Source organism: Pterocles gutturalis, unplaced genomic scaffold (assembly GCF_000699245.1).
Source record: "Pterocles gutturalis isolate BGI_N339 unplaced genomic scaffold, ASM69924v1 scaffold4452, whole genome shotgun sequence".
Classification (NCBI taxonomy): domain Eukaryota; kingdom Metazoa; phylum Chordata; class Aves; order Pterocliformes; family Pteroclidae; genus Pterocles; species Pterocles gutturalis.
Genome location: NW_010112525.1, coordinates 87,425 through 115,342, shown reverse-complemented (window position 1 = coordinate 115,342; position 27,918 = coordinate 87,425). Strand labels below are relative to the sequence as shown.

Sequence of the window (27,918 nt, the reverse complement as noted above, 5' to 3'; positions counted from 1 at the left end):
TGCAGTTTTTTTTCACATCATATTGTACCATCTCCTTGTATATCACATGGTGTCACTAGGCATGAATAAAAATTGAGAAGACCTCCCTTAATTTGTTTTAATTCAGAAAGAAAATACGAAGTCTTTTATCAGTTTTGGCTTTAATGAATTACTAAATTTCTTCCTACTTTTTTTGCATTGCAGTTTGCGTTCCTTCAACGACAATATAAAATTCACTGTGCTGGATATAAAGATGACAAAAATCTGGATCACATTTTTGCTGTTCTTCTTATCGGTTACTATGGTGAGTCTTATGAATTTTTAAAATCACTTCCAGTTTTAACAAGTCTGTACAGAACACCATAGAAATTATTAATATGGAAATGCAGAAACAACTGATCTTGTGTTCAAATGTAGTTTCTGCACAGCAAGATCTTCATCTACCTTCTGTTCTCCTTTTAATGACTGTGGTAAAGGAACAGAAGTAGTATTTACCTATGCTGAACCCAGCATATCCTTCACACTGCGGACCCCGGCATATCCTTCACAAGACTATCAAGAAACCAAATAGTTCTAAACAAGCCAAAAGCTTCCATGCATACAGTGTCTGGAAAGTCTCTTTTCATAAAGGGTCCTGATTCGAATGCCTTTTAGACCAATGCAACTTTGATACATCATTTTACTGAATTTTGCAAAAGCTGTTTATATGCTTTTGACTGTCTCAGTGCTTTCTATGCATTTTTCCATTAATATTTACAAATCTTGTAGATTGTTAATCCCTCATGCTCGTTCAGGAAATATTTGTCAAGATGCAGTAGTAAGAAGAATTGCTAAATCAACCAGGAAAACACAAAATCATGTTGTCAGTAATAAGTTTTGAAGATTATTTTCCTTCAGTAAAATAATATCTAAAATATAATATTTAAAAAGATTGAAGTTTAAGACGTTTATATTGGAGTCTGTACATTACTAGCTAAAAAAAAAGTTTTTTTCCTTTCAGTTTTTTGCCGCTGCTATACCATCTGAAGGGCATCAGAATATGACGGAGGACTTCACTCAACTGAGTGTTACACGGAATAAAATTATGACAGCACAGTATGAATGCTACCAGAAAATTATGCAAGATCCTATTCATAGGAAAGAAGGTAGAAGTTATTTTCTTATAAGGTTTTACAAAGACAAATGGTCAACAGATACGATCACAGTATTTTAGGTTTCATTTCTTGTCTTGATAGCAATCATTTTTCAGGCTGTGACTGTATTTGTACAACTTTATAGAAGCATCACTTTGGGATTCATGAAGATAAAGTAATATATTGCCTGCCCATAGTTCTACTTCTTATATAACACAAAGCTTTTATTTCTGATGAGATAAGAAAATCTTAATTTAAATAGATATCCAGATGAAAAAATTATTCATGCTCTTATAATACCTCTGTCTCCCTGCTCACACCTGCCTTTAAAAATTGCAAGAATCTCGATGCATGTAATTTCATTATTCTAAGGGTTGTGTTAGTGTCATTAATGCTGTTTCAGGTAACTTATTCAGAGCTGACCTCAGTAAGTCTACCTGTTGTTGTATTCACTGTTCTGACTTTATAACTTCTGGAAACTTTTAATGGCTTTTGAGGCAAGAAGAGGTAATTGCATTCTTTACGATGAGCTTTGTTATCTTCTGAAATGATTCTTTGGAGGAACTGACTGTCTGGAAGTCAGAAATGGATAAGAGTATGACAGTGTAAGCTTATGTCCAGCCTCGGGTATCACAGCTTCAGAATGATCTGGACAAACTGGAAAATCTGCAGATGAGAAGAGGAAGAATTATGTGATGTTTGGCAGCCTTTGAGATGGGGGAGCATTATAAAGTCTTAAAAAGAAAACTGAAGGAAGATGCTAAAAACACGTTGAAACTTGTAGAGAGGGTCAGTCATTCTGCATGCCTTTTGGGAAAAGATTTGTCTGTAAAATCCTAGCTCATTCTCAAGGGAGGTTTATTTCAGATGTAAGTGCAATAAGACGTAGAAACAGGCTCTTGAGGGACTCTGTCCCTGGAGCACCTGTAGAATTGTCTGTCCATGCTGACCACTGTGGGCTCATCTCTGCCTGAGGCAGAGGAGCTGCCTCCCAGCCAGGCTTTCTAATGGCTTCTGGGATACCACTGTGTTTTCAATGAACTAGTAAATGTATGTATAGGCTTGGTGTACATCCAAAATGTAAATAAATTCACTAAAATGGTCTTTCCAAGCTTAAGGCTCTTTATTAATGTGCATTATTTGATCTGAACTGGTTTAGTTTGTTTTGCCTACTGTGCTCTATATCTGAGGTTTGTAAACTGGAGATGTAGACAGTTTCAAGGTGAACCATGATGGATTTTAAAATGTGTGCAAAGAAATGTACATATAGGGAACTACTATTAAATGGAGTTTTAATTAACTACTGTTAAATCTCACATTTCTGGTTTTTTTTTCCTCTTTGCTGCAAGTGAGAAACTTACTTTATGCAGTCTCACATCTTACTTTTTAAAGACTATTGTGAAAGAAGGGTTGTTATTTCATTATCAGGTCTCTACTTGTTTGCAGGTCCTTACTGTAACAGGACATGGGATGGCTGGTTGTGCTGGAGTGATGTTGCTGCCGGAACTGTGTCAGTACAGCGTTGTCCTGACTACTTTCAGGATTTCAACCCATCAGGTAAGTGTGTGTGGGCTTCTGCATCAACATATTTCTTAATAAGATGAGGTTTTGGGTGCTTGATGCTTCCTGCTCCACTCAAGTCACTAATGCTCCAGAATTTGAGTAACTCCAAAGCCATTATTTGCATTTTCGCTTTATCACATAGAAGACTGACAAGTTACTTATTTTCTCTTCTGAAATATGTCCTTGAGGGATTCTGTAGATTAGGAAATAGAAACTGAAGTTAGATCACAGTTTTTTCCTCTTAGGGCTCAGCTTTTCTCTCTGACAGAAAAGCAGAAACATGACTTATAGTTTTACCCCAATTTAGCAGTTGAAGTCAACAAGTTTATCCTACAAGTGAATCTTTTCCTATTTCTGTAGGCTAAGCTTGGCATCTGTGAGCATATGGAAAATGTCATAGACTTCCACTCTCGTCTCTTTCTGCTGCATTGGGTATTTCCCAGGGTCCTTTCATGCCTCTCTCTATTTGATGATAGAAATCATTACGTGGTCTCAGAAGTTTTCCAGTTCGGTTCTTGAGCAGTTTCTCTATTGATGTTTTCCTGCTTGTCCAATCCTAATTTACAGTGGTAGGATATCAGACTTCAGTTTAGATCTTGGATGTTAAGCCATTTGAATATTTCTTGTCACTTCATCTGGTAGTTCTCTAACAGTCAGTTTGATATATTTTGATACTTACTCAATTGGAGGAGGGAAATCTATTTGTTTTCTTAAGAAAAACACATCATCAGTTGCCTTTGCCAAGCAAAAGCAATGGTCTCTGGTTTCTCAGAATTTATAGTAACAAGCAGTGTCTCTCTAGTCGTACTAATAAAGCTGTCATTTGTTTGCCAGTCTTTCTTCATTAAAAACTAGGAATCAGGAAGTAGAACTTCAGTGCTGACTGTTGTGCTTTCTTTTGGTTTTCTTTTGTTTTTCTTTCTATCTACTTTGACTGACTGTAGAAAAAGTGACGAAGATCTGTGATCCAAGTGGGAATTGGTTTAGACACCCAGAAAGCAACAGGACGTGGACAAACTATACCCAGTGTAATATCTATACGCATGAAAAAGTGAAGGTAGGAAAGAAATGGATGCATGTTACCAGTGTCAAGAAACTAATCTGAAAAATTTCACAAGTTTCAAAACTAGAATGGTGGCAGAGTTGATGCAACATCAAAATGCAAAAAGAAGAAAGCATGTTGAATAAAAAGGATTAATTGTGCAAAACAGACTCAAAAGACTCCAACTAATCTGCTTTGTCTTTTACAGGTTATTTCAGCTACTTGAATAATATGACCATATTTTTGTTTATGGGTATTTTAAATATGGAGGTACTAGTACTTGTCTAGGTCAGCCCCAGTCATCTACTTGTAAGCAAACTGTATGCCTTGTAAGAGCAGAGCTTTACATTTTGCTCTGTAATTTTGAAGTAGGGCCCAAGCTCTGCAGAACTGCAGGTTTGCACATCTCTGGAAGATGTGCTGCGTGCACGGGTTTATCCAACTAACTCATAGTGACAGAGATTTTCAGCAGGTGCATAAAGTTTTACTTGGGGTTAATGCATCTTCAAGGCATCTTTAAGTAGAATTTGGATGTTTGGCTTTTCTCCAAGCTGATCTTTTCTTTTATGCAAAGGTGTAGGTAAGCTGTAGTTGAGTGGATTCACCACAGGATCTTCAGAGGCCAAAGGGAAGTAAATGATGAGAAGTGTTACATAGGGTTTATTTTTCCTGTGTTTTTCCTCTGTATATCTTGTGTCCTGGGTCATAAGTGCCATTTTTTAAGTTTCTCAGATACTAAGCTGCTCACACAAATGGGAAACCTATGCTTTGGCTTTATTTAAGTGAAATTTTGCAAGCATCCAAAATTATCTCAGGCCAGGCAGCAAAATACTTCATGAGAATTGTTTTCTATATATCAAAGGTGGACTCCATGCACACACATACCCACGTGGGTATCTGTATAGATGGTATTTTTATAGATTTCCGTTTATCTTGAAGATGCCCATCCCTTGACAGACTTATGGGAAAAAAAAAAAAAAAAAAAAAAAAAAAGGCAAGCAGTAAACCTCCAAATGCCCTCTTTCTGAGATACTCTGTGATATGTGAGGATATAATGGGCAAATGCATATTTTGCCCCCTCCCCGCTGTATATCTACGAGTATTCTTTATGAAACGTTCAGTCATAGAAAGCAGCAGCAAATTGAAACTATAAATGCCTAGGAAATATGAATAGAAAATGCAGGTCAGGACAGACTGTAAATTAATGTGGACCTCACAGAAAAGAGCTCAATCGTGGCAGATTGTGTCAAGAATACTGACATCCAGTAGAGATCCTAACTGCCTGCATCATTGCTGTCAGAGTGCTTCAGGGTATTTGCCTAGAAACCACACTGAGAAAAGGTGATAACAGGTGATAATAAGACACTTTTGTATTTCTTTTTCTGAAATCATCAGAGACATTGAATACATTAATGGCAGTTAATTCTACTAGCAGAGATGCTGTAATTCATTGATTCTTGCTAATATTTGGCTGGAAACAGAATATTATTCAGACAGGAGCAGATGCAGGCAAGTCCTTCTTTATGAATAATGAGCTAGTTTCCCTCAGGCTGTTATGCCAGCATATTTCAACTCTGTCATGCATCAGAAGCTATTGTTTAAGTGGAATAATAGCTCTGGAGAAAGCCTTACTGCTTGCTACAGTTCTGTGTGACATTATCCTTTCATGTTGCTCGGAAGGCAGGTTAGATAATGCACATTCAATGTGACTGTTGTTCGTTGTTCAATTCTTATTGTTACTGCCCTCATCAGCAGTCCCTGCTGTACTGCTGTTTTGTGCCAGTTCTAAATTGGGCAGAAACCTGCTAAATCCTTAATGTGCTCATTTGCCTAAATGGGTCTCTGAGTGAGGTGGTGATACCAGACCTGGACCTGTCATAGAAAGGGTGTCATTATCTGTATGTAGCCAAGCTTTAGTGTTTCAGGGGTAACCCTTGTTTTTTCTCTCTTACAAATTTTTATGAAAGTTTCACTTAAACATACTGCATTGCTTTTTTAAAAAAAAAAAAAAAAGTTATCTCATTTTAAAAAATAATTATAATTTGAAAAATTCTAGCATGTACAAAGAAGCACCCTTTTCTCATCTTATAACCTTAATGCTTTACCTGGAATATTTTTATGTTATTTCAAAAGTCAATATATGTAGCAGGCTGTAGTTAGTCTATCTTAAATTGGAATAATAAGTTCAGAAGATACATACAGTTTGGAGTATATGAGCATTTGTACGTATGCCCTAATTTTTCCCATAGAATCCAGATAGTTGTGCTTTATTGTGATAGTATAAGGTTCAACCTGAAAATCTTCATTTCCTTATATGCAAAATTATTATCTTACATTTAATGCAACAAGAGAAATTTTGTGAGGCAGAATCCATGACTGAAAGCAGGGGTTTGTTACTACTGGAATATGTTTATTAATTCAAAGAATTAATGATAACATGGTATATATTCCAAATATTAATTTACTAGTTCCTCGTTTTTACCTTTTCTGTCTACCCAGCTTTTCATAATTCTATAATTTGTCTGTTGGCTCATTTAACATGACTGTTTAGTCTTCACTGGTTTTGAATCATTGTTAATTTTTTTCACACCCTTCCTTAAATGCCGAATGAAAACTAAATTACCAATATCTTAATCATGGCTTGTTTTGCAGGAAGTATCTTTAAATGATAAAAAAACTTTCTATGAGGAAAAAAACACATAAGTTAATATAGGAGGCACATGTTTTACTAAGAGTTGTGTCAATAGATGAATCAAGCCTCAGACAGGAATGTAGCCAGTGCAGTAGCATCAATAGCCAGATTTATGTAAATACTCAGAAATAACAGCAGTATAGAGTAGAAACCTAATGTTTTAACTGATAAGAGGTACGTCCTAGTGATGGTTTCAACAAATGTGTTGTGCGCCATACAGAAAGAGATTTTAGTAACATGTCAGTTTGCAGGATTCTGGACTTGACTCATCATTATCTGTAATATTTATATATTCTTAATCCTATTACAGTCACTTTATATGCAGAAGAGATGTATACATATGTGCTTTATCAGCAATAGTTCTGTATGCATCACAGGTGCTTGGTTTTGTTCTTGTGTTGCAGACTGCGCTGAATTTGTATTACTTGGCCATCATCGGACATGGTCTTTCAATTGCATCACTTCTGATTTCTCTCGGCATATTCTTTTATTTTAAGTAAGTATATTTAAAATCCTTCATCCCAAATATCAGTGGTTGCAACAATGCTAGCTTCAATGCTTTGAAACCAGACATCCCAATGAAATTAGATAGAGCAAGAAGGTGAAGACAGTCAGTATATTAGTTTGGCGTTGAACATTATATTGTAAAAAAATTTTAGATTTCTTTTCTCAGAAACTTAAAATCCCAAATCTGCAAACCAAAAGTGTGGAATGTATTGAAAATGGGAAAATTTTTGTTTGTTTCAGGTTTGTGGGGTTTTCTAATTAATAAATTACAGCATGGACATGCCAACCAAAATAAAGAGCAAATGGAAACCGTAATACTGATGACATATGATAGGTACAGTAACATTCCAAAGTAGGTAGCCACAAAATGTGGAAAACTGTGAAGAAAGCAAGGCTAAGAGCTGCAGTAGGAGTGGGAATAATAAAAATAATCCTGGTTTTTTATTCACCACATTATGTCTATGGCAGTTATGTCATATCCATTGACTAACAGTTATTGTCTTACCTTCTTGAAAGAAAGTTTGAGCAGTGTATCACCAGTGTCACAACTTGTAATATAATGCACAGGTCTTTTAAAATTAGTCTACTTCATGTTTTGTGAACTTCCTTTTCTTTTTGTGAAAGACTTTTTTTTTTTTAAGAATTTGATGAGGCTTAGTAGAAAGGTGAAGAAACCAGGAGTGTTGCCACACGAGCAGAACTGAGAGAGGCAAATGCATAGTGTGGCCTTTTCTTGTTAACTGGCACTAGTTTAATAATTTCTGCATCATTTTTAATTGGATAATATAGATCCACTCTACTGTCTTACCTGCTTTTTACCACTGTATCCTACTCTCTCACTCCATCTTTTATTTTTTTGTAACATTTAAATATGAATAGCACATACACCACAAACTGTGGGGCTAGCTCAGATTTCGCTTTTCTCATGCTCTGGACTTTCATTAGGTAGGGGTAGCAGATATCTGATAAAATAAATTATCCTATTTAGTCACATGTGGCTACCTACAGTGTTTCTAACTTAGATACACATGGTTCTGGGACATTTCCACAAATCCCCAACAAACCAGAGGGTTTCAACTCTGTAGCCTCTCTTTATGAAATCCAGTATTGAAGATGACTTTTCAGCTTCTGGCTGACTTCTTTGCACGAGGTCAAACCCAAAACATTTTTGGTTTTTTAATCAATTTATTTGCATACGACCTGTAGAAATGACACTTACCATTTTCAAATTCACTTTCACTCCACAAAATCAACATAGGAAATTGAGTCCTTATAAGAAGTTTGCTTTTGCATACAAAAGGGTTATACTGTTGCTATAAGTGTCACAAAAAGTTTAACAGACTAAAATACCTAATGTGGCAGGAAAAATGCTTTGACATAGACTTCTTGGGAGAAAACGAAAAGAACTGGAATACAATATGATTTTAAAAGTTCAGAGACAGTAAAGGATGATTTTTCCGTACTATAATATGAAAACCAAGCCAATTACATCTTGGCTTGTGGCACTTACTGCAAAAGCAGGTGATCTGCTTTGCTGCTCTTATAACTGTGTCAAGTTTATCTAACTCTCTAGGGAACTTTTTTCTCCCTCTGGCAGAGGGATCATCTCTCCTCAAAGAACCACATGGAATTAATCCAGACCCACAAACCACAATTTCTACACTGTGGTTATGTTGGGATATAAAAGGAAATTACAAAATTTAAAGGAAGCTAAAGAAAGTCCTCTACAAGCTGTTCTCTTGGGATGTACAGTTCCTCTAAAGTATTTTTAGTACCAGAAGGGTATTTAAGGATCTAGATTAATACCAGGATGTATTATGTATCAGCTGAAGCTTGTATAATTATTCATAGCTCTAACAGGTGGTCTTTTTTTTTTTTTTGCTATTGTGTGGGGGTGCCTTTGAATTTGGTAACATTTCCAAAGAATTTCTTCTGTTAGTCGATTGATAGTTTCCAGACAACATTTGCTGGATCGCTGACCATTAGAATGTCTTTAGGTTTGAAAAGAAAGGTGGTACTTTTCTCCATAGGAAAAATGACGGGTTTTTTTCAAATGTCTTCAACTTTTCAAGATTAAAAGGGTTTTGTGCATTTTTTTCTCATTTGAAGTTCTGGTTTTGCTTCAGAAAATTGTCTCATTTGAAATACTTGTCCAGTTTGTGACTTGTGTTCCCCAAGTGGATTGGAGTTCTTGGTTTAATAGCATAAAATGAGTGATAAACTTGGAACTCTGATCTTCCTCTCTGAAAATTCATCTATGACATACACAAGTAACTTCTTGCAGTGGCTCTACTTTCTCTTGTTCTGTTACATACTTAAATCAGGCCTATGTTTATTATAAATCTTGTCTTAAAATAGTTGTATGGTTTTCATAAAGAAAAACAAGGCAAGAGAAAACGTAAAAGAACAGTGAATTTGGAGAAAGGGCAGCTATAATTTGAAAGATGTCTTCCCAACCCCAAACAAAAAATTAAAAAAAAACCAAACCAAAACCAACCTCCACCTGAAATAAAGAGGTTGTTGATCCAGCATCATGTCAAATCACCTGACAGCAGTCACAGAGGACAGCAATACTACGCTTGAAGAGTGGGCAAACAACTGGATGATAGATTGATAGAGAGGTGGGGGGTTCCAAAGTCAATTTAAGTTAGTTTCAGCTGGATGGATAATTCCCTTTAGGTGCATATGTCGATCTCACTGGTTGAATTTTGCAGGATTTGAATACCTTAAAGACTTACATGTCAAACACATCAGGGGCCTTTTGAAAATGTTACCTTTTTTTCTGCTGGAGAAATATTGGAGAAATTAATTTTTCCCTAATGCTCAAGACATCCAGGAGTAAAATAGGAAGGGAAATAGATAATTTATCAGGAAGTCTGTTTTTATTTAACCCTGGTTTAATCCAAGGGTAGGTCATTAAAATGTTTTTAGATCATAATTATGAGAATTAAGTGATTAAAGGATGTTATGTCACTAAGAAAAACAGTCAGAAAAGGAATATAGGAAGGGTAACAGAAGAGGGAGGGTGGGGAAGCTTAGGAAAAAAATCCTTTTATTACCAAAAGCCGTTTTTGTTTCTGAATGTCATCAGTCTTGCTTTTTTGTTTCTTGACGGTTGATCCTTTCAATCCTTTTATGCATGGGTGGAGGAGGGTGTGGATGGGTGTGTGTGAATATTCAACAGGAACAGCTGCTGGATGACCCTGAGAGATGGCCCCATTAGCTGTACGTGCTTTTCCTTGCCTCTGCCTTGAATCTTAACAATAAGCAAACAGAATTCCAGAGTTCTTCAGGACTTGTTTACACAAAGCCCTTAGCTGGAATCTTGTGTTGCTTCTCTTTTCATATATAAACCCTATAAGTAAAAAAAATTAAAAATATATATTCAAAGAACATAAACCCAGCGTATTATAGCAATCAAAGCTTTATGTGTTTTGGACATTAAAATCAAAGAAATAATAAAATTAAAAAAGCTTAAAATCAAAGAAAGAAAAAAATTAAAATTTAAAAAGCCTGATGGAATGTACTTTTAAATTCTTATCCAAAGCTGTGTTCTGTATTTTGGACACTTCTTCTTTTCTGTTTTCTGCTGGCAAGTAATGCTTGGCAACCAGAGGTTTGTGCCTGGCAGCACTGGTTTCTAGAGTGATTTCCTTCCCCTGCATTTAGTGACATGAGGCTTAGACTGTTTCAGGGCTCCAGTTTTGAATTGCAGAAACTCTGCCTGGTTCATGGTATTGCTCTGTGCACATCTGAACCTGGTAACTTACTCCATGTATCTATGGCGTGCTTCACATGCTCTTGTGACAGTTGCAAAGAATGGAACCAAGAAGTGCAGTCTCCTCTCCAGCCAGTCTTTTCTGTCTCTTGTTCAGTGGGGCCATGTCGTTTCTTGTTTCATCTATCACTGTCTCAACAGATTTCGATATACTTTGCCAGCTTCGGTGATTATTGCATATTTGCATTTCTCTGTTAAACATAAAGTTCTTTTCCCTCCTGCCCTCTCAAATTAAAATTGAATCACCAATGTCTGTACTTCATCTTTTCTTCCCAGGCATGCTATTTGAAAAGACTAGAAAACTTTATTTATTTTTTTTTCCACTGTGTGACAATTTAGTTTTGTCCCCTGCTGACCTTGTCAATGTATTTCTGATTTCTCTAACAGTGAAGAGCAGTTGCATGTCTAAGTGATAGATTTTCCTCTTCCAGTTAGTAATTTCATTTTTTCAATCAACTGCACTCCATATTGCTGGCTGTAAAATATGGAGGTAGGTAGGTAGGTGCGGTTATAAAGGCCAGAGTCTTTACAGCACAGGCTTCAGTAGATGCTTTCTCTGCAGTAACCAGAGTGTTTCCTGCGAGTGACCTCAGTACCACAGTCTCTATCACTTCTCTGTGTGGGTGAGATGTTTCTCTGTGCAACGCTTACCCTGCAAAACCATGCTGTGTTCCTGACTGCCGGTGCTGACATCCTGGATGACTCTGATCGAGTCAGTCTGGAGCTTGGTCAGATGTGCTGCACACCCCCACCTTAAATCTGAAAGGATTTTACCCACCTTTGTCAACTGACCATCTGCTTTCTTAACAAAATGGATGTTACTGGCTTTTTGAGCATTAGGCCTGAATATCCCAGTGATCTGAATATATAGCCGTATAGGCTTTCTATCTTCTTTTGTGTTTGTATGTAGAGCGGAATTTCTTTGGAAAAGCTTGAATGAGAAGCACTCCTACCTCTTGGAAGGATACTAAGTTAGACTTTTCTCTAGAATAGCAGATAAACAGAAATTTGCCACAACTCTGTTCAACTTTGAGTATTTAATATTATTGAACCTATGTTTTTTAAAAAAGAAAACCCTTCAAAAGATATTTTTCCCTTTAATCTTATTGCCAGATTAAAAGCAAACCTTGAAAAGTAACACAATTAAATGCAGTTATATATTACATTTTTATAATTGTATTCTATATACTTAGTCATATGCAGAAGTCAAGGTAGGATTTGCGTTATTTTACTTATTTGGGTATTTCTCTAGCTATAGGACTAAGGAATAAAAATTACAAGAATGTGAGTAAAAGAATTAGCCTCAAAAAAATCTTAACAGGTTTGAGTAAATGGAAACGTAGGGTAAGACAGCTTCTTCAAGCTCAGGTGTGATAGTTTAATTGGAAATTCTTCAGGTACTAACCAAAAAAAGGTATAAATCTTCTGAAACATGTTATGTTATTTCTAGTCAAATCATTTTTAGATAACCACTACAGAGCAGGTCCTTCATTGTACACATATTGGACCTGAATGTGCTTGCTTTGCCTCCTGTTGTCCAAAAAAAAATGAGTCTTGGGAAGGGTGTTACCTTTCACATCATTCTACTAAATTTGCACTGGAGCTGAAGAAAGGGTTAATGTAAGACTTCTTAATAAAACAAAGAAGCCTAGTATTTCAAAATTTCTGAGTTTTCCCCGAGTACACATAGTTGTCCCCTCGTGTATTCATTTGTTCTTGTTTCTGTTTTCTAGGAGCTTGAGTTGCCAAAGGATTACTCTGCATAAAAATCTATTTTTCTCTTTTGTTTGCAATTCTGTTGTAACAATAATTTCACTGACTGCGGTTGCCAACAATCAGGAGTTAGTTGCAACTAATCCAGTAAGTAAAAGTGTATTTGGCAGCCTTGTTGATTTGTATGTGAAAAAGTTCAGCAACACAGAAGAGATAAATTGAGACATGAACACTTGATGAAACATTGTATATAGTGAGGTTAAAATGTTCAGTAACAGTGTATCCATGTCACATAGTACCACCGATGTCTGACAATGATCTGGCCATTTCACATTTGAGGTTTCAAAATAGTAAAAACACTTTTAAGAGTCAGCACATACTGTACTGCTTTTCTGAATTAGTACAAATCACTTTTGCACTGAAACAACTGGAAGAAAGTAGCCTATTCTAGATGATGTCAGTGAGGTTATGACAGTTGAATTCACCAAGGAAGGGCAGTAAAAAAAACTTTGGAGTGTATTTTGGATGTCAGCTTTAATTTTGCCATCTTGAAATTAGAAGATTTTTTTTTTTTTTTTTTTTTTTGTGAAAGCTGACCCTTAGATTCCAAAAGTAAAAAGCAAAATAAAAAGTAATCCATTTGGGTCTGATTTGTTATCTCTCATTTCCTGATGATACTGGGGTAAGTGTGAATCAGTAGCCTCTCCCAAAAGGCTCGGAGTTATAGCAACAGAAGAGCCTGAAAATGAAATACATAAGCAAACAAATCCCTAACTATGGCTTTATTTTTATTTGGACCTGGAATATAAATTTAAATTCCGTGAAAGTTAGGGCAAAACTCCAGAAGCTGAATCAAGTAAAAAGATAAATTCTCTTTCTTCTGCAAAAGCTCATCAAAGTGCTGGAAAATAGGCTTGAGGTAGCTGCTAGTAATCATCTCTAAGTGAGTTAGGTAGCAGAACATGGTAGAACAATATTGATTTTTGATTTGTTTTAAGCCAAGTGCCAGAAGTAGATCAATCAAACACAGCAATTTCTGAAGGGAAAAAAAAGGGATCTACCATGTCTGAATCTGCAAGTTACCTATTGCCGCTTTTTCACAACCGTACATTATAGTCTACACACTGTTATAACATTTTGAATGAAGAATATCTTTTGAATTATACAACTACATGACAAGAAGAGGTCTTCTGTCCAGCATCCACTATGCATGTTCTCAAGTGGCCCTAAGTGCAGTTGTGACTAGGTTAAAATTGGAAGTATCATAAGCATTTTAAAAATATAAATCCTTCTCTGGAGTGGTTATATGTTGTGACTGGTAAAACTGAGGGGGGATTACCCTCATCAAAGTACATTTTCTTGTGTGTTTACCATCAGATAATTTAAGGATTCCCTATTGATTGGAATGGTCAAATGTGGCAATGTTTGCGATAAGGAAAAATATTACAGCTTTCTGCCATCATGCTTAACGATCTCGAGGTCCTCATGTTTGCATAATAAAAATACAGACTCAGTTACCAACTTTTTTGTCACCATAAAGTATGGAATTATAATTCCATGAGAATTCTATGAAGAAAAAAAAATGTAGTGAAAAACAGAATAAACATTAACATTGGACTCAAGCAGTATTTTTTTCCATTTAGCAAATAAAACTCTCGGATTTTTGCAACTTAAAAATTTATATTGTACTCTGCTTTTTTCTGCAGGTTAGTTGCAAAGTGTCACAGTTCATCTACCTGTACCTAATGGGTTGCAATTACTTTTGGATGCTGTGTGAAGGCATTTACCTGCATACTCTCATTGTGGTGGCTGTTTTTGCTGAGAAACAACACTTGATGTGGTATTACCTTCTTGGCTGGGGTATGCAATGTCATGTTCTGTATTTTCAGGCCAATGCAATCTCTTACTCCTTTTCATGAGAATTCGAACATCTGTCCCTTTGCTTCTCTGAGCTGGTAGCTTTGAACAAGGATGACACACCCCTCTTCTTTGTCTGTAGTGTTTTAACAGGCTTAGAAATGTTAATGTAGGAAGTTGTATCTACCTCTATCTTTGCTGAAAGAGAGATTATGCATTTCTGGAGTCAGGAAGTGACTCCTCCTTTGTATAGAGAAAATAGTCTCCTATTATAAAAAAGACATTAAGAAGTAATTATTCATTGTTCCTCACATAGAAGATGTTTATTCAGGAATGAATGTTTGTTTTCAGAGAAGTCTTGCCATGTCTAGGGTGGAGGGTCAGAACTGAGTTAGAGATGGCCAAGGATTTATTTTTCCAGCAGTTCCATTTGACCTGTATTGTTCACTAAGCAAATACAGAATAGCTGTAGCTGAAGATCTCAAGTAATATCAGTATCAAAACTAACAAGCCAAACCTGGTCATTTCAGATAATGCACCACAGTATGTTCGCAAAGTGCAAGCGAGGACTTTCTCCTCAACTTCAGAGTATCGGCACATTCAGCTGAAATGTGACTTGGTACCTGGGTCACCAGCTGTCCCACCAGAGACACAACTGAGACATGGTTAAAAGATCATAGGTGCTCAGTGGTTTCTAAAAGTTAGGTACCACCAAAGTGTCAAGGACCCTAGATAACTAATTTGTTTATTCTCTTATATTTTTGAATTCAGACTGATTTCCAGAGTCCAATTTCAAATTTGTTTGGCAGGTGACCTTGTTTTCTGAGTACCCAGTAAGGATCAGTGAAGACATGATCAACGCTGTTAATCATACTATGGTCATATATACAATTACCTTTTTAATGTTATTTATCTATTTAGTGTGATTGCAGATTGCAGTCTGATAAACATCTGTGTTAATGAAGATTGCTTGTTGTGTTCTAAAAAGTTATAATTTGATTTGTCTCTTCTTTCTGTGTGTTGATATTAATTCCTGGCAAGACAGTGGGAATAAGGTTTCCTACACCCCTCAGAAGGAAATCTGACAAAACAGAAACAGAATTGGCCCCTGTTATTTATTTGCTCTGCAGGTATATAGTTTGGATGAGGTGAAAATACAGAAGATTCTTGCAAGAGATGCAAGTTTACTTAGTCATTAACCAGGTTTATATATGAAGAAAACATTGTTTTTTCTTCCCAGGTTTTCCACTGATCCCTGCCTGCATACATGCCGTTGCTAGAAGTTTATATTATAATGACAAGTAAGTAGCATCTCAATTTGTCTTGCAAAACTGTTATATTTTCTATAAGGGGAAAAAAATGAATACAACAGATAATAAAATGCCAAATGCTTTTTTCTTTTCCTGTTTGTTTTCTTTAGTTGTTGGATCAGCTCTGATACTCATCTGCTGTACATCATCCATGGCCCTATTTGTGCTGCTCTGTTGGTAAGCATTTTTCAGATAATATTTTTATTAATGTTTTTCTCATTTGTTTTCTGGCTGCTCTTCGTGGGCTTATAAGTTGGTAAGACCCTAAAACTAACATTTAGAGGTCACTGTCATTCACAAGACTCTCACTTAACCCAGTAGGTGCCTTAGTCGCACCAGATACACAAGTCGTGGCCTTATTAAGGACCTGACCCCTGGTTTTGAGAAACTCAGGTTTTGCAATGTTGATTATCATTCCACTTAAATGTTAGTGACAAGGAAGGGCAAAATATTACCTGGAGTGCTGGAAGGCCACGTTCAAATGCTTTCTTTAGCTGAGAGTGCCCAGGCCATTTGCCAGGTTGACCCTATTATAGCACCATTGTGTCACTGTGCTAATGTGGCCAGACAGCTACCAGAGTGGACCTCTCTGGGGTTCAGAAAGAGGGCTCTTAAAGGTCAGGACTGTCTGTGGGTGGCACTATGGGATAGAGAGAAATTAGAGCAGGCACTTGGGAAAGAACCAGTGGAAACAGTTCTGCAAGTATCTGTGACTGCCACTCTTCTGGTACTAATCTAGCAATGTGTGCTTTGGCCACCGGGGTATTGCAACTCCTCTGCTTCGTTAGTCCTCGTGAACTCTTAGAGCACAGTGTTCTGTCGTACGCTCCAAGTTAGTGTCAGCTCTAATAAGCAAATGTTTGCTGTTGAAGACATTAAAATCTGGGTAAGTACCTCAAGATTCCACTGTATAAAAGCAGTGTTGTACTTCAGTTACTCTAGGACTGAATTTAACCTATGAAATTGAGTTAGTATAGAAATAAGTGCATAAAAAAAAGAAAATACTCATATGTACCTACTTACACAACTATCTACATAATTAATATCTATGAATGCATAATGCAGAGAGTGCTGCAGTGCAGAAGCATTCTATATGTGACCTGAATTAGCTGCTGGCTATATATATTACAGTTGTATCTTTTGTTGTAACAGAAACTTCAAACTGATCTGGCAAAGGTATTGTATACATGTCTGCTGACTTTTCTTATGGCTTTTCAGTTCATGCAAGGAAATTAATTAAGAATTAAAACATTAAGTAACTTTTTGGAAATAATTTCCATTTCTGATCTACATGAACTTACTCTTCCATTAAATTGTTAATGAATATTTGTGGAGGGCATTCTGTGTATTGGCAGTCCTCTCTGAAGACCATTGCATAAATCCTGCAGTTCTTGTGACTCCCATTTTCATTCACAGTGAAATTAGCTGGTGAACTTATGTTTTGACGATTGTGTTGATACCGTAACACACCTGAGGTCCTCTGCATGGGAAGTCAGAGGCAGTCCCCATGTAATTATTGAGATCCCTGGCCCTTGGGGTATGAATTATTACTGGTAATCCCTTGTCCCGTTAGTCAGGTCTGACATAAATGTTAATGTAAAGACACTTTAACCAGTGCTCTCATCTATAAACTTAAAACCAATTCCAAATCCTTTCAACTTTTCTTCTCTCTAATTTACACAGAAGGTGAAATCCTGTTTTCACAGAAAGGGATAGGATTTTTTTTTTGCTCACTTCAGTGGTGCTGTATTTCACCCAGAAACTGTATGCTGCTATTCTGCATTGCCTTGTGGGTTGTTACTTCCTTTGTCCAGATGTCTCTTCACTTAGGTAAAGCTCTTTAAAGCTGAGACAGAATTTATATTAGTCAGAGCTTGCTTAAATAACAACAGGAAAAATTGTGTAAAAATTATGAGGCTACACCATCTTCCATGTGAAGTGACCTCATTTTAAAATGTAAGATCATTGTCTCCTTCCCAGCAGTGGCCTCCACAAAGTCACACTGAAAACAGTGGCAAGATGCCTACTGGTTCAAATGTACTGGATCCATCCCAAACTGTCAAGTTGTCTTTCTGCTCAAGGCAATGTTAAGAATGTCCTTTGATTTTATTGGAGGCCTAATTGGTTTGGGTAGAATCTGTGTCCATTCTCTTTGAAATTTACAAACATGTACACCTTTGGTATTCCTATATTTTTCATGAGCCAACTGAAGGTGTTTCTCTTGCATTTTTCTTGCCTCAGTACAATCAATACATTTAGCTGGAAACCATGTAGGAATACCAAAGATTAAACACAACTACACATCTTGCCTGTGATGTGAAAGTACCTTTCTGGTAACAAAAAAAAATGTAATATGTCAATTGAGAAGAGACAAGCTCAGGGATAAAGCCAGAAGATGAAATGCATGTTGTTAGGCTTTGTGAACAGAACCCTCATTTGCTTAAGCAGCTTGCTTGCCAGATACAATTTTCACACTTTACTAAGCATGACCTGCTTTAGTTTAAGCAATAATATTAAACTGCAAATTAGATAATAAGGGAGAAGACACTGTTTCTACTTGCAAGATCTCAAAGAAGATGAAGAGGACTGTCGAGTAGGTGCCAGGGAGAATTGGCAGAAGCTAATGGGAATTTACCTCTTGTACACTACTGAAAATCCTACAATTACATGAAGTTAACAATAATGCTGCTTTTACAGTCCCTGTTATTACATAACTGTGGTCAGATCCCTGCCAAAGAAACTGGAAATGGGAGCAGACATAGGTTGCATTTTGATTGGAATTGTCTTCAGTTGGCCATTTAATTGCAAATGTTTGCCTGGAGCAAGCACAATGAAAGAAATAGTGTGGGAATGAAACAGTAGAAGGGTGATGTTAGTTTTTACACTAGACAAATACTGATCAAAATGGAGGGGGCGGGGAAAGCAATGGGTCTGAACTTCAAATTTCAGTGGAGATTTCAGATATGGCAGTGCATGAGCGATTTAGTTTGCATTGATGCCACTGAAAGAGTAGATCTTGATTTAGTTATGCCATTATTCATATAAATAATATTAGAGGGATGTTTATTTTGCCCAATAATAATGTTGTGTATTGGTGTCTTAGACTGACAGCCTTTTATAGATGCAGATTCTTTTAGCAGAAGAAGTAATCTACTCACTACCTTGCTAAAATCAAGATCTTTAAGAATTCAGTTCATCCTGATCTCACTGTGTTTGTGACGGAAGAGATACTCATCACAAATTGGTGCTGCGTACTTTTATTGACACTCGTACTGCTCTTCTTGGTCCTCTGCTTTGCCTCATTCATCTTTTCTGTTGCCCTAATACCTGTTTTCAAACTCTTTGCATGCTTATTTTTAAGCTTTTTGGTTTTCAGGGTAAGTGGAACAATTAGAAAAATTCAGTGCATTTCAGCATGTTGTAAATGAAATAGTTTGCTGGCTAGTATTTTACATCTAGCTGCTACAACTTCGATCTTCAGTTAGCACTCAAGGGCAGTGTTAAAGGAATTGGCCATGCTACCAAAACACGAGAGGGCTGAAACTCTGTGTTTGAGACATGTTGGTGTTGAACTAGTAGATTTAAGTGAGAAGGATTAAATTTAGAAATGGAGGAAGGACTAATTGTCTACATGTACTATAGGAAGTTGGATGAAGATTGTAGGCTGCATAAAATCTAAATAAATCCCTCGAGAAAGAATCAGAAGACCTTGGTTGCTTAAACAAAGCTTAAAGGTATCTGGAGACTTCCAGAAGAAATTCATGCAGTAGTTTCCTATGTAAAACAATTTCCTGTTAAAATGATTTAAATAGCATGTAAGTAGAATAAAAATAACATCACATATGTGTCAAGGGCTATGTTGCTATAACAATACACAGCTGTTTATTGTGAAAACCTTCAGTGACATGAAAGAATTCTGCCAGGGCTGTGGAGGACATGGTGACACACATGGTCTGAAATGGCTTCCTTGTTTGCACTTGTCCTGCAGCAGGACAGAGGCCTCCTCCCAGACCAGGAGAGAGTTCCTCATCTTTTTAGAAGGGAGTTGTCTGCCTGCTGGCTTCCCCCCCCCCTGGCCCCTGCTTTTGTCTCTAGGCAGTTGTTGACAAGCCATTCATTCACCTGTGTACTGTCATTGTGGCAGCAGAGAGGAAGCTGCGTGGATTGTTACAGTTATCTGAATGGCCACTTGCTTAATAAGTTAGAGGAATGGCTGTGGGTAGAAGATGTTATAGCCCACTCTCAGTTACTTAAAGGTGTTTTCAAAGAGTTTTAACTCATGTTTATTGTACAATCACAATGCTATCCACATAGTATGAGTTTTGTTGCGTTTCTGATTCTTAACATCACCAAACAGTGTGTGGGATTATTTTTCAGACTATCTTCAGTGTCATCTTCTTTTCTGACAGGTGAATCTTTTCTTCCTGTTAAACATTGTTCGTGTTCTCATAACCAAGCTGAAAGACACCCACAAGGCAGAATCCAACCTGTACATGAAAGCAGTGAGAGCCACCCTCATTCTTGTTCCACTCCTCGGCATCGAATTTGTGCTGTTCCCGTGGCGACCGGAGGGCCGGATCGCTGAGGAAGTATACGACTATGTCATGCACATCCTCATGCATTACCAGGTAGGGAGCCGTACACAGGTTTTACTAACTTGAGCTAAATAGCAGTTGGCATGTGAAGCAAATAAAGGAGAAATGATGGTGTTGATGTTAATTTTTAAAGACCTTCACGGAATATTCTTGTAAAATACTTTACTTTCTCATGATGGTGAATTCTTATTTCTTAAAGGAAAGCAACATATCATGGTAGACAGCTGACCCAGTGCTTTTTAGTAATGTATTTTTAGAAACAATTCACTAAGTTGAGATTTGTCCTGCATTTTGTTTGCTATCTGTATCTGAATTTTATCAGAAACCTCTAATTATCTCAAACCTGAAGAAAAACCTGATGCATGTGAAATAAATCAGAATCTTTTTATGTTTCTTTTACAGGGTCTGCTAGTGGCTACAATTTTCTGCTTCTTTAATGGAGAGGTAGAGTAACACCTTTTAATATATTTATAATACTTTTTTATATATTTCTAGTTTGTTTCAGCAATTAAGGAGATAGTAATTTTAAAATAATTTTTTTAAAGTTTTCTAAATCAAATTTGTCAGGTAAAAAATTTTAAAAAAAATCTGTCTGCTAAGAGCAGAGCTTGGGAAAGACTATGCCATTATTCATGGCATCACTGAGTACTTTAGGACTGACTGTGCTCGGCAATTTCTATGTGTCTTGATTGTATAAGGAATTGAAGACACTTGTCACTTTGATATAAATTCTTAATGAATATAAAAGTAAGATGTAATTCAATATCCAGAAGGCATATTTGCCTATCTCAGAAATTGCATGGCACCTGTTATCCGGGAGAATCACTGTGTTGGTCCTTCTGCAGCAGGATCAGGGCATAGTGCGCACGTGTTGCTGTGCTGGGGCACTGCGGTGTTATGGCAGGTCTTTTGGAAAATTTTAGGCTGAAGTTTGGAAAGCTGTTTTTTGGCACAGCTGAGAAATACCATTCCAAGAATCAGAACTTAATAGTTCATTGTGCTTGGGTCAGAAATTTGTGTTGAATAAGAAGTGCACTTTTAAGGGAACATCCATGAACAAACTTTATTCTTACGTTAGAGGATTGTGCCATATTTCAGTAAAAAAGAAGCTAACAAGTTCTGCTGTTATCTTGAATAGATCAAGGTCCTGTAACTCTGGAGTGCACACAGTGACTTTCATCTAGAAACTCTGGCCCCCGAGCTGTACAGAGTACGCTTACGGGGCCTTACCGTGTTAGAGATCAAAGGGGTAGAAAAGCTGAAAAATATCTATACAAAATCAGTAATACGGGTCTTGCTTGCAAAAAATCACAACAACCCTAAAAGAAATAAAGAAAATCACCCCACCAAAAACCTAACTGGTACTTTTCCAACACTTTTGGCAGAGGAACAATTACAATCCTGCACTTATTCCTACACATCTTTTCATTTGTTCGTTTGTTCTACGTTTAATGCAGTTGCAGTATATGGCTGTAAGCAGATGTGTGGGAGTAACCAGATCTTTTCATGTGACTGAACCCTTAGTTTCTTGTATCGGATGCTATATAGCTGTATCATGTTATGTGCTTATGTAATGTTATTGGACAGTAATATTTACTTACAGGTAAATATTTGGCTAATACTAGAATTGATTCATGCAGATTGCCCTTCCTCCTCTTGGCTGAATTGCAGTGACACTTCCATGGGGTTACAAGGTTTATTTTATTCCCCCCAGAAACATATGAGTCTCAATGACTTTTTTGCCAAGGACGCAGAAATGATGAAGAGAGGCTTTCTCACAGTTTAGTGGACATGGGGCGGTGCTTTTGATCTGGTTTTAACACAAAGTAGATGCAGGTTCAACTCCCTGATTATATACTTGATCCAAAGCAGAACACTTCATTAAGTGTTCTGGATCTGATTTGATCACTTGCCCATGTTCAGCATTCGTATTTCACATTTTTTTCCCTTCTCAATTTTATAGTTCAGACTGCCTTCTAAAAACAGATCTTTGGGAAAAAATCAGAGAATTTGTTCTGCTCCAGTGCAAAATGGGAGGGGGAAACTTGAAATCTCTGAAGTTTCTGTGAAATAATATTGTCCACTGCTCAGCGTTCCAATCCTTGTGGATCTTATGAGGATACTTTATTACTTAAATCCTCAATTTAAAATATGACAGAATCAGTAAGAATTGTATCTGTTAATATTTCATTATTACAAACTCATAGTTTTTACGTGCTCTTTTCTGCCGTGTAAGAAAAGCAAACCTGAGTCACCCTAAATTCACCATGGGCTGATCAGTTCCACAGCTCCTCAAAATGGCAACAGATGAGTCAATTCTTGAACAGGATATACAAGCAGAATAATGTTAAAAGAGGGGCTTAGCCATTTTAATATTTATTAATTTAGGCATTTAATTTTTAGACCCTACGCCTTGACTTTGTCAGTAAACATACATACATGTGTATTTGCTCTCTACAGAGTGGAAATTTATGCTTCTTAAGCCAGTTTTGGGTTCAGTGCTTCACTGACCACTATTCACTTTTTTTGGTCATTACACCTTGTTGAAGGAGGGATTTATTGCTTTGTAAACAACTACATCAGTGAGGAAATCCATGGGGAGAATGACAGTGTAGTTAGGAAAAAAGTCTGCAGAAAAAAAAAGTATTTCCTTTGTCTACTAAGAAATTCTACTTCTGGCACGTGAGCCTGCAAGCACACGTGTGTTCTGCTGCCGTCACAGTCTCCTGCTGTCACAACAGTGCCTGAACACAGCCTGCAACTGCGGCTTAGCTGTTGTGTACGAGATGCTGCTTTCTCACCACCTGTCAGAGCAACACCTCATTAGAGGCTGTACGAAACGACAGGCATCAGAGTCGTGTTAACGCTGGTGTGCAGCGAGTCTGTGGTTTAAAGGTGAATACAGATATTGGAATCAACTCTCTGAGTGACAATGGGGCAAAGATTTTCCAGTGGGGTATTAACAATCAAAAATGCTAAAAGCACTGATTTCTTTCCATCTAAGTCTTAGCATTTCCCAACGGCTACTGTATGTTTTAATATTTTCCATACCAAGTATCAGGAGCCAAACCCTGTTCAAGTGGGGGCTTGTGGGCCACTTCTGGCCAAAAAGGGAATAAAAGTGGTCTGCTAGCAGAGAGCTGTAGTGAAAAGAAACTAAGAAACAGCAGAAAAATAGCTAGTATGTCTTGCTGACTGTAGCCAAGGAACATCTCCAAATTTCTTGAGCAGCGCAGCCAGGGCTGGTCTGTCAAATCCTGTTCTAACATGTACTGCAGCTGTTTGTCACAAACCTCCTGCAGACAAGGGCGCACGTGCAAACCCTTCATCTTTATCTTCTGTGGCAGGGCTTCCTAAGGACATTCATGTTCTGATAACGTCCCAGCATCCCAGAGTAAGATGCTTCTCCCCTACCTTATCATGTTTTCCAGTCTGAGTTGGCCTAGAGCAGCCTTTGGGTGACAGGCTGCAGTCGGAGAAGCTTGTCCCAGATCTCTGACAAGAAAGATTCCTATTGAGCTATTAACAGCAGGTGACAATAATGACCTACATTATCTATGTAAGGTTGTGGGGTTGGGTTTTTTTTCGTTCCTTCTACTGGTCTATAGAAATGTTGCAGTAAAGATTATGATCTCATGTCTGCAGGATTATGCAATCCTTTTATCAATAGGTGAGCTTGGGTTGTGGGGTTTTTTTTCTCCTTGTTGGCTACTGAGCTGTTTAATTTGTGCTAGATTGAACATCAAGCTACCAATATGTGAGAGAGCTGACTGGAAGGAGCATCTCTATTAATGACTGAGAAATACAATTATATTTATTACAACCTTTAATTAAATGTATTGCTTAATATCCTTTCTTGTAACAAAGTCACAAAGTGCTGCCTCTCCTGAGCAGAATTTACAGCTCTGTGCAACTGCTCAGAGTTTTGAGTGATAAAAGTTCTGTTTTGACTTCATGGGTAGACACACGTATTATTAAACAGAGTATTACTAGTGGTGGAAATTAGTTGTCTCATTGATTTTTCCCATCTTCTTCTATAAATGATTGATTGGACAGTTTAGAGGAGACTGAAGGACAGTGATAACAACTGAAAGGATGTCACACCCTACAAGAATAGACGTGCAGTAGGACAGAGGTGAAGTTCTGATTCAGCAGTAAGAGAGAAGCCTTGGGAAGAATGCCAGAAACACACGGCTTAGTCAGAAATGCACCGAGAGAACACGGGCACGGGGGCAGGCACAGAGGAAATGGTGTTTGCCCGCACAGGAAGCACTACTCTGTCGCTGGCCAGAGAGCAAGCCAGCCAGCCAGAGTTCTCCCCAGAAGTTGCCCGAAGGTGCTTATCTTGCAGGGATACTGGTGGCTCTTGAGCTTTGGGAACTGATGTCCTTTAGGGCCTGGTTTACAAATATTATTAGCAGTTGAAAATAAGATGAACAAACAAGTGTTAGTGAAGCAACCGGGAGGAAAGGTTGGAGAGGACCTGAGTATAAGGCTTTTTTGCAACTTGGCAAGTCTAGTTTTATTTCCCAGCTCTGCCAATGAACAATTTTGACCTTGGTTAAACCATTTAGTTGCAGGTGCTGGTGTTTTCCCATCTCAAGTCTGTGTTGCCTACAGTGACAATTGTTCAATATGTGATTTTTTTTTTGTGTGTATGTCCATGATAGAACACTGATCTGATGGAGGTAATTGACTATGGAAAGGACAACAAATTGAACAGAGCTTAGTGAGTGAATGCACAGATTGATTGACAGGATTTAAAAATAAATTCCAAGCTTTCTTCTTGGAAAAGGTGGATTTTTGAATATGCCTCTTCTCTTGACTTTATGAGGGATTACAGGAAATTGATTTAAGGCTACATATTGCTATGCAATGCAAATTAATTAATCAAAAACTTCCTGTGATGAAACAAGAACTGCATTTATACTCAGAAGAAACACACAGTTTTGGTATGCAGAGTTATGAGGTCAGATACTCAGAAGTATTAAGACACTTGATTTCTCTTCAGTGCTTGTAGATTTGTGTTTAGATGTTTTGAGTGGTTTGGAAGGGTTTTCTGAAGAGTAAGAGTCCTTTGCCCTAAAATATTAATTTCTTATGTTACTCAGTTGATACGTTTTCCCTTTTTACATTTTCTTTGTAAGGATTTTGAGAAATATTTTGTTTTCCTTTAAACAGAGCATTCTGATACCAGACTGCAGGAAGTCTAAACATTACATCCATTTTCTTCTATTTATTTTTATTTTTTCATAATTAAAGCCAGAGTAAAATTAGACAAAAGAAGCCATTGTGTTAGGGAAATGTAAAGCAAACACAAAAGAACCCCTGAAGACATAGGGAAAATCCTAAAAATATTTACCCACAATATCAACATTTAACCAGGGGAATCCTGTTCACTGTTTGGTTCTTTTGTACGTAACAAAGTGAAATGTAGGTCAGGCTTGTGAATGAGGTTCACACTGTGATTTGGGGTGCACTGCTGGATAAATGTGAGTGTCTGCGTCCCCCCAGCATTTCTTGAACGTCAGTGCCTTGCCAGTCAATGCAGGAATAATTTGTGTACGAAGTTTGGTTGAACAGAAAATTAAATATTCATGATCTGTAGGCAGTTTTTTTAACAAGAACAACAAAAAACCCTCTTGATAAAGCAACAACACTAGCTATTACTGTTCTTAGCATTCCTCACTTGGCATCTTCACTGAAAAACTAATTCCATGTGAATTCCGTGCATGTGACACTTCATCAGTGCAGTATGCACAGGTGTTTAACCAGATTGTAGGAGAGGAAGGCTACAATAAACATAACTTCCTTTCGGTAGAGACATGTAAATAAGCAGGGGCCTTCAGCTATTTTCTCAGCTTTATTTTTAACCCCAGTAGAAATATGGAGTTTGGGAAAATTGTCCTTCTATTAATTTGATTAAGGTATGGTCAAAAATTTAAGAAAGGCTTTCTTGTGCCAAAACCATAGCTGAAGTCAATTATGGTTTGTTGAGAGTGTAAACGCTTACAGCTGCTGAGGATGTGGCCTTTTGAATATAAGGGTGAATAGAAATGACCTTTTTCACCTGTAAAACTCATCTGTCCATGCTGGACTTCAAGTCCACAGGGGAGAAAGTAGAAAATTGTGTTGCTGCTGCTCCTCCTGTAGTCTGTGCTTTTCCTGAGCAACTGGTACACTACAGTTGTAAAATGGAATTATTTCACACCCGATTTGCTGAAGAATAATGTCTACTGAAATTGTAAATCTTTCAGAACATCTCATGTGACACATCACATGTAGGTACCTCCATTTTCCAGGATTATTGGGCCTTACTACCTAATTAGCTTAGACATATTTATTATGGCTCTCATTCGTCAAAGACTGAAGTCCAATAATACCTTTCCCAGTGTTTTATTAGCATTTCTTTTTGTTTTCTGGCATAGGTCCAAGCTGTTTTGAGAAGACACTGGAACCAGTACAAAATCCAATTCGAGCACAGCTTCAGCCACTCGGACGCTATGCGCACCGCTTCCTACACCGTGTCAACGATCAGCGATGTTCAAAGCTACAGCTACAATCAGGACTGCACCAGCGAACATTTAAATGGGAAGGGCTACCACGACATGGAGAGTGTCGTTTTAAAAACTGAGAAGCTGTATGGCTGACTCCCCAAAGCTCGACATGTGCCCGTGTGCTGCCCCTTGTGAAGTCCAAGTTTGATTTAATGACTTCACGGCCAGAAGATTTTACCCAACTTGGGATATGTTTTTCTCCTGAATGATACAAACTATAAACCAACACATTTTTCATACGTATGTATATATACGCATATATACATATGTTTGTGTTTCTGTGTATCTATATAGTAGGAACATCTGTACATATATAGATATATCTCTGTATATGTATGTGCATTTATATAAGGACACAAACTTTGCCTCTTCAGTTTCTACTGTGTAGACAAAGTTGGCAATTTTTTGTACAAAGGGAATCAATGAAGGATTTCTTATTTTCTCGGGAGTTTGTTTAAGACGGTGTTGTGTTGAAGCCACTTCATTAGCCTATAGATTCTTAGGGTGTAAATACCATACTGTATTGTCTTAATTCAACATAAAACAGAACAAAGGAAAATGGCTAAAGTAGGTGCAATAATAACAGTAGGTTGTCCAGGTTAATTCTGTGTCCAGCATTTGACTGTCAAAAAAGCCCAACAGGTAGTGTGAGGTACCAGACTCAAAGATAAAGATAGTTTGCTTTGGGCAAAGCTACTGATAGTCTGGATTTGTTTGGTTTGGGCAGTTTGGTTTTTTACACTATTTTAAATCAGGCATAGAGATGCCAGTGCAAGACTGAGACTCTATGTCTGTACTGCAATGGAATATTTGACAGCAAGCTTTGAGCAATTTTATTTAAACTATTTTTGCATATACAGGAGTGTCTCCTTCTCCCCAATGGAAGTTTCTTGTTGGCTTTAACACAGACAAGATCAATGAGGCCTCACTGCCAGAGAGAAAAGTAGGCACCTGGATGACTGTAAGTCCTTCCAGACACTGATACAGAACTGAAGCTGGTGGAACTGCACTGGGTGCTGAAGGAATTTACTCAGCTGGGAAAAGATCTTGGAGAGGATTTGTTGTAGTCATCAAAGAGTGTTGTTGGTTTGTTTTATTTTTAAGTATTTCCCTGGTGATATGCTTGATAATTTATTCTGTCATTTTGGGGCAGATTTTTGATTAATTTGCTGAGACAAACATGCAAGACTTA

At 37.4% G+C, this 27,918-nt stretch overlaps 1 protein-coding gene across 1 annotated transcript; it reads left to right on the top strand.

Annotated features, from left to right (window-relative positions):
• The first annotated feature begins 232 nt into the window (after positions 1-232).
• LOC104462209 (calcitonin gene-related peptide type 1 receptor-like) lies at positions 233-26,847 on the top strand. The gene is made up of 12 exons (XM_010074070.1): positions 233-283; positions 980-1,124; positions 2,559-2,669; positions 3,620-3,732; positions 6,814-6,905; positions 12,428-12,554; positions 14,114-14,267; positions 15,505-15,565; positions 15,685-15,751; positions 19,984-20,202; positions 20,572-20,613; positions 26,598-26,847. Exons 1-12 carry the CDS (start codon positions 233-235, stop codon positions 26,817-26,819), a joined length of 1,404 nt encoding a protein of 467 aa, XP_010072372.1. The 3' UTR covers positions 26,820-26,847.
• The last annotated feature ends 1,071 nt before the right edge of the window (positions 26,848-27,918 follow it).

Excerpts from the sequence above, each read along its gene's own strand:
- LOC104462209 (XM_010074070.1), top strand. The coding sequence starts at position 233 with ATGACAAAAATCTGGATCACATTTTTGCTGTTCTTCTTATCGGTTACT. Across the intron at positions 2,670-3,619 it reads TCAGGATTTCAACCCATCAG|AAAAAGTGACGAAGATCTGT; the intron begins GTAAGTGTGTGT and ends GACTGACTGTAG. Across the intron at positions 6,906-12,427 it reads GGCATATTCTTTTATTTTAA|GAGCTTGAGTTGCCAAAGGA; the intron begins GTAAGTATATTT and ends TCTGTTTTCTAG.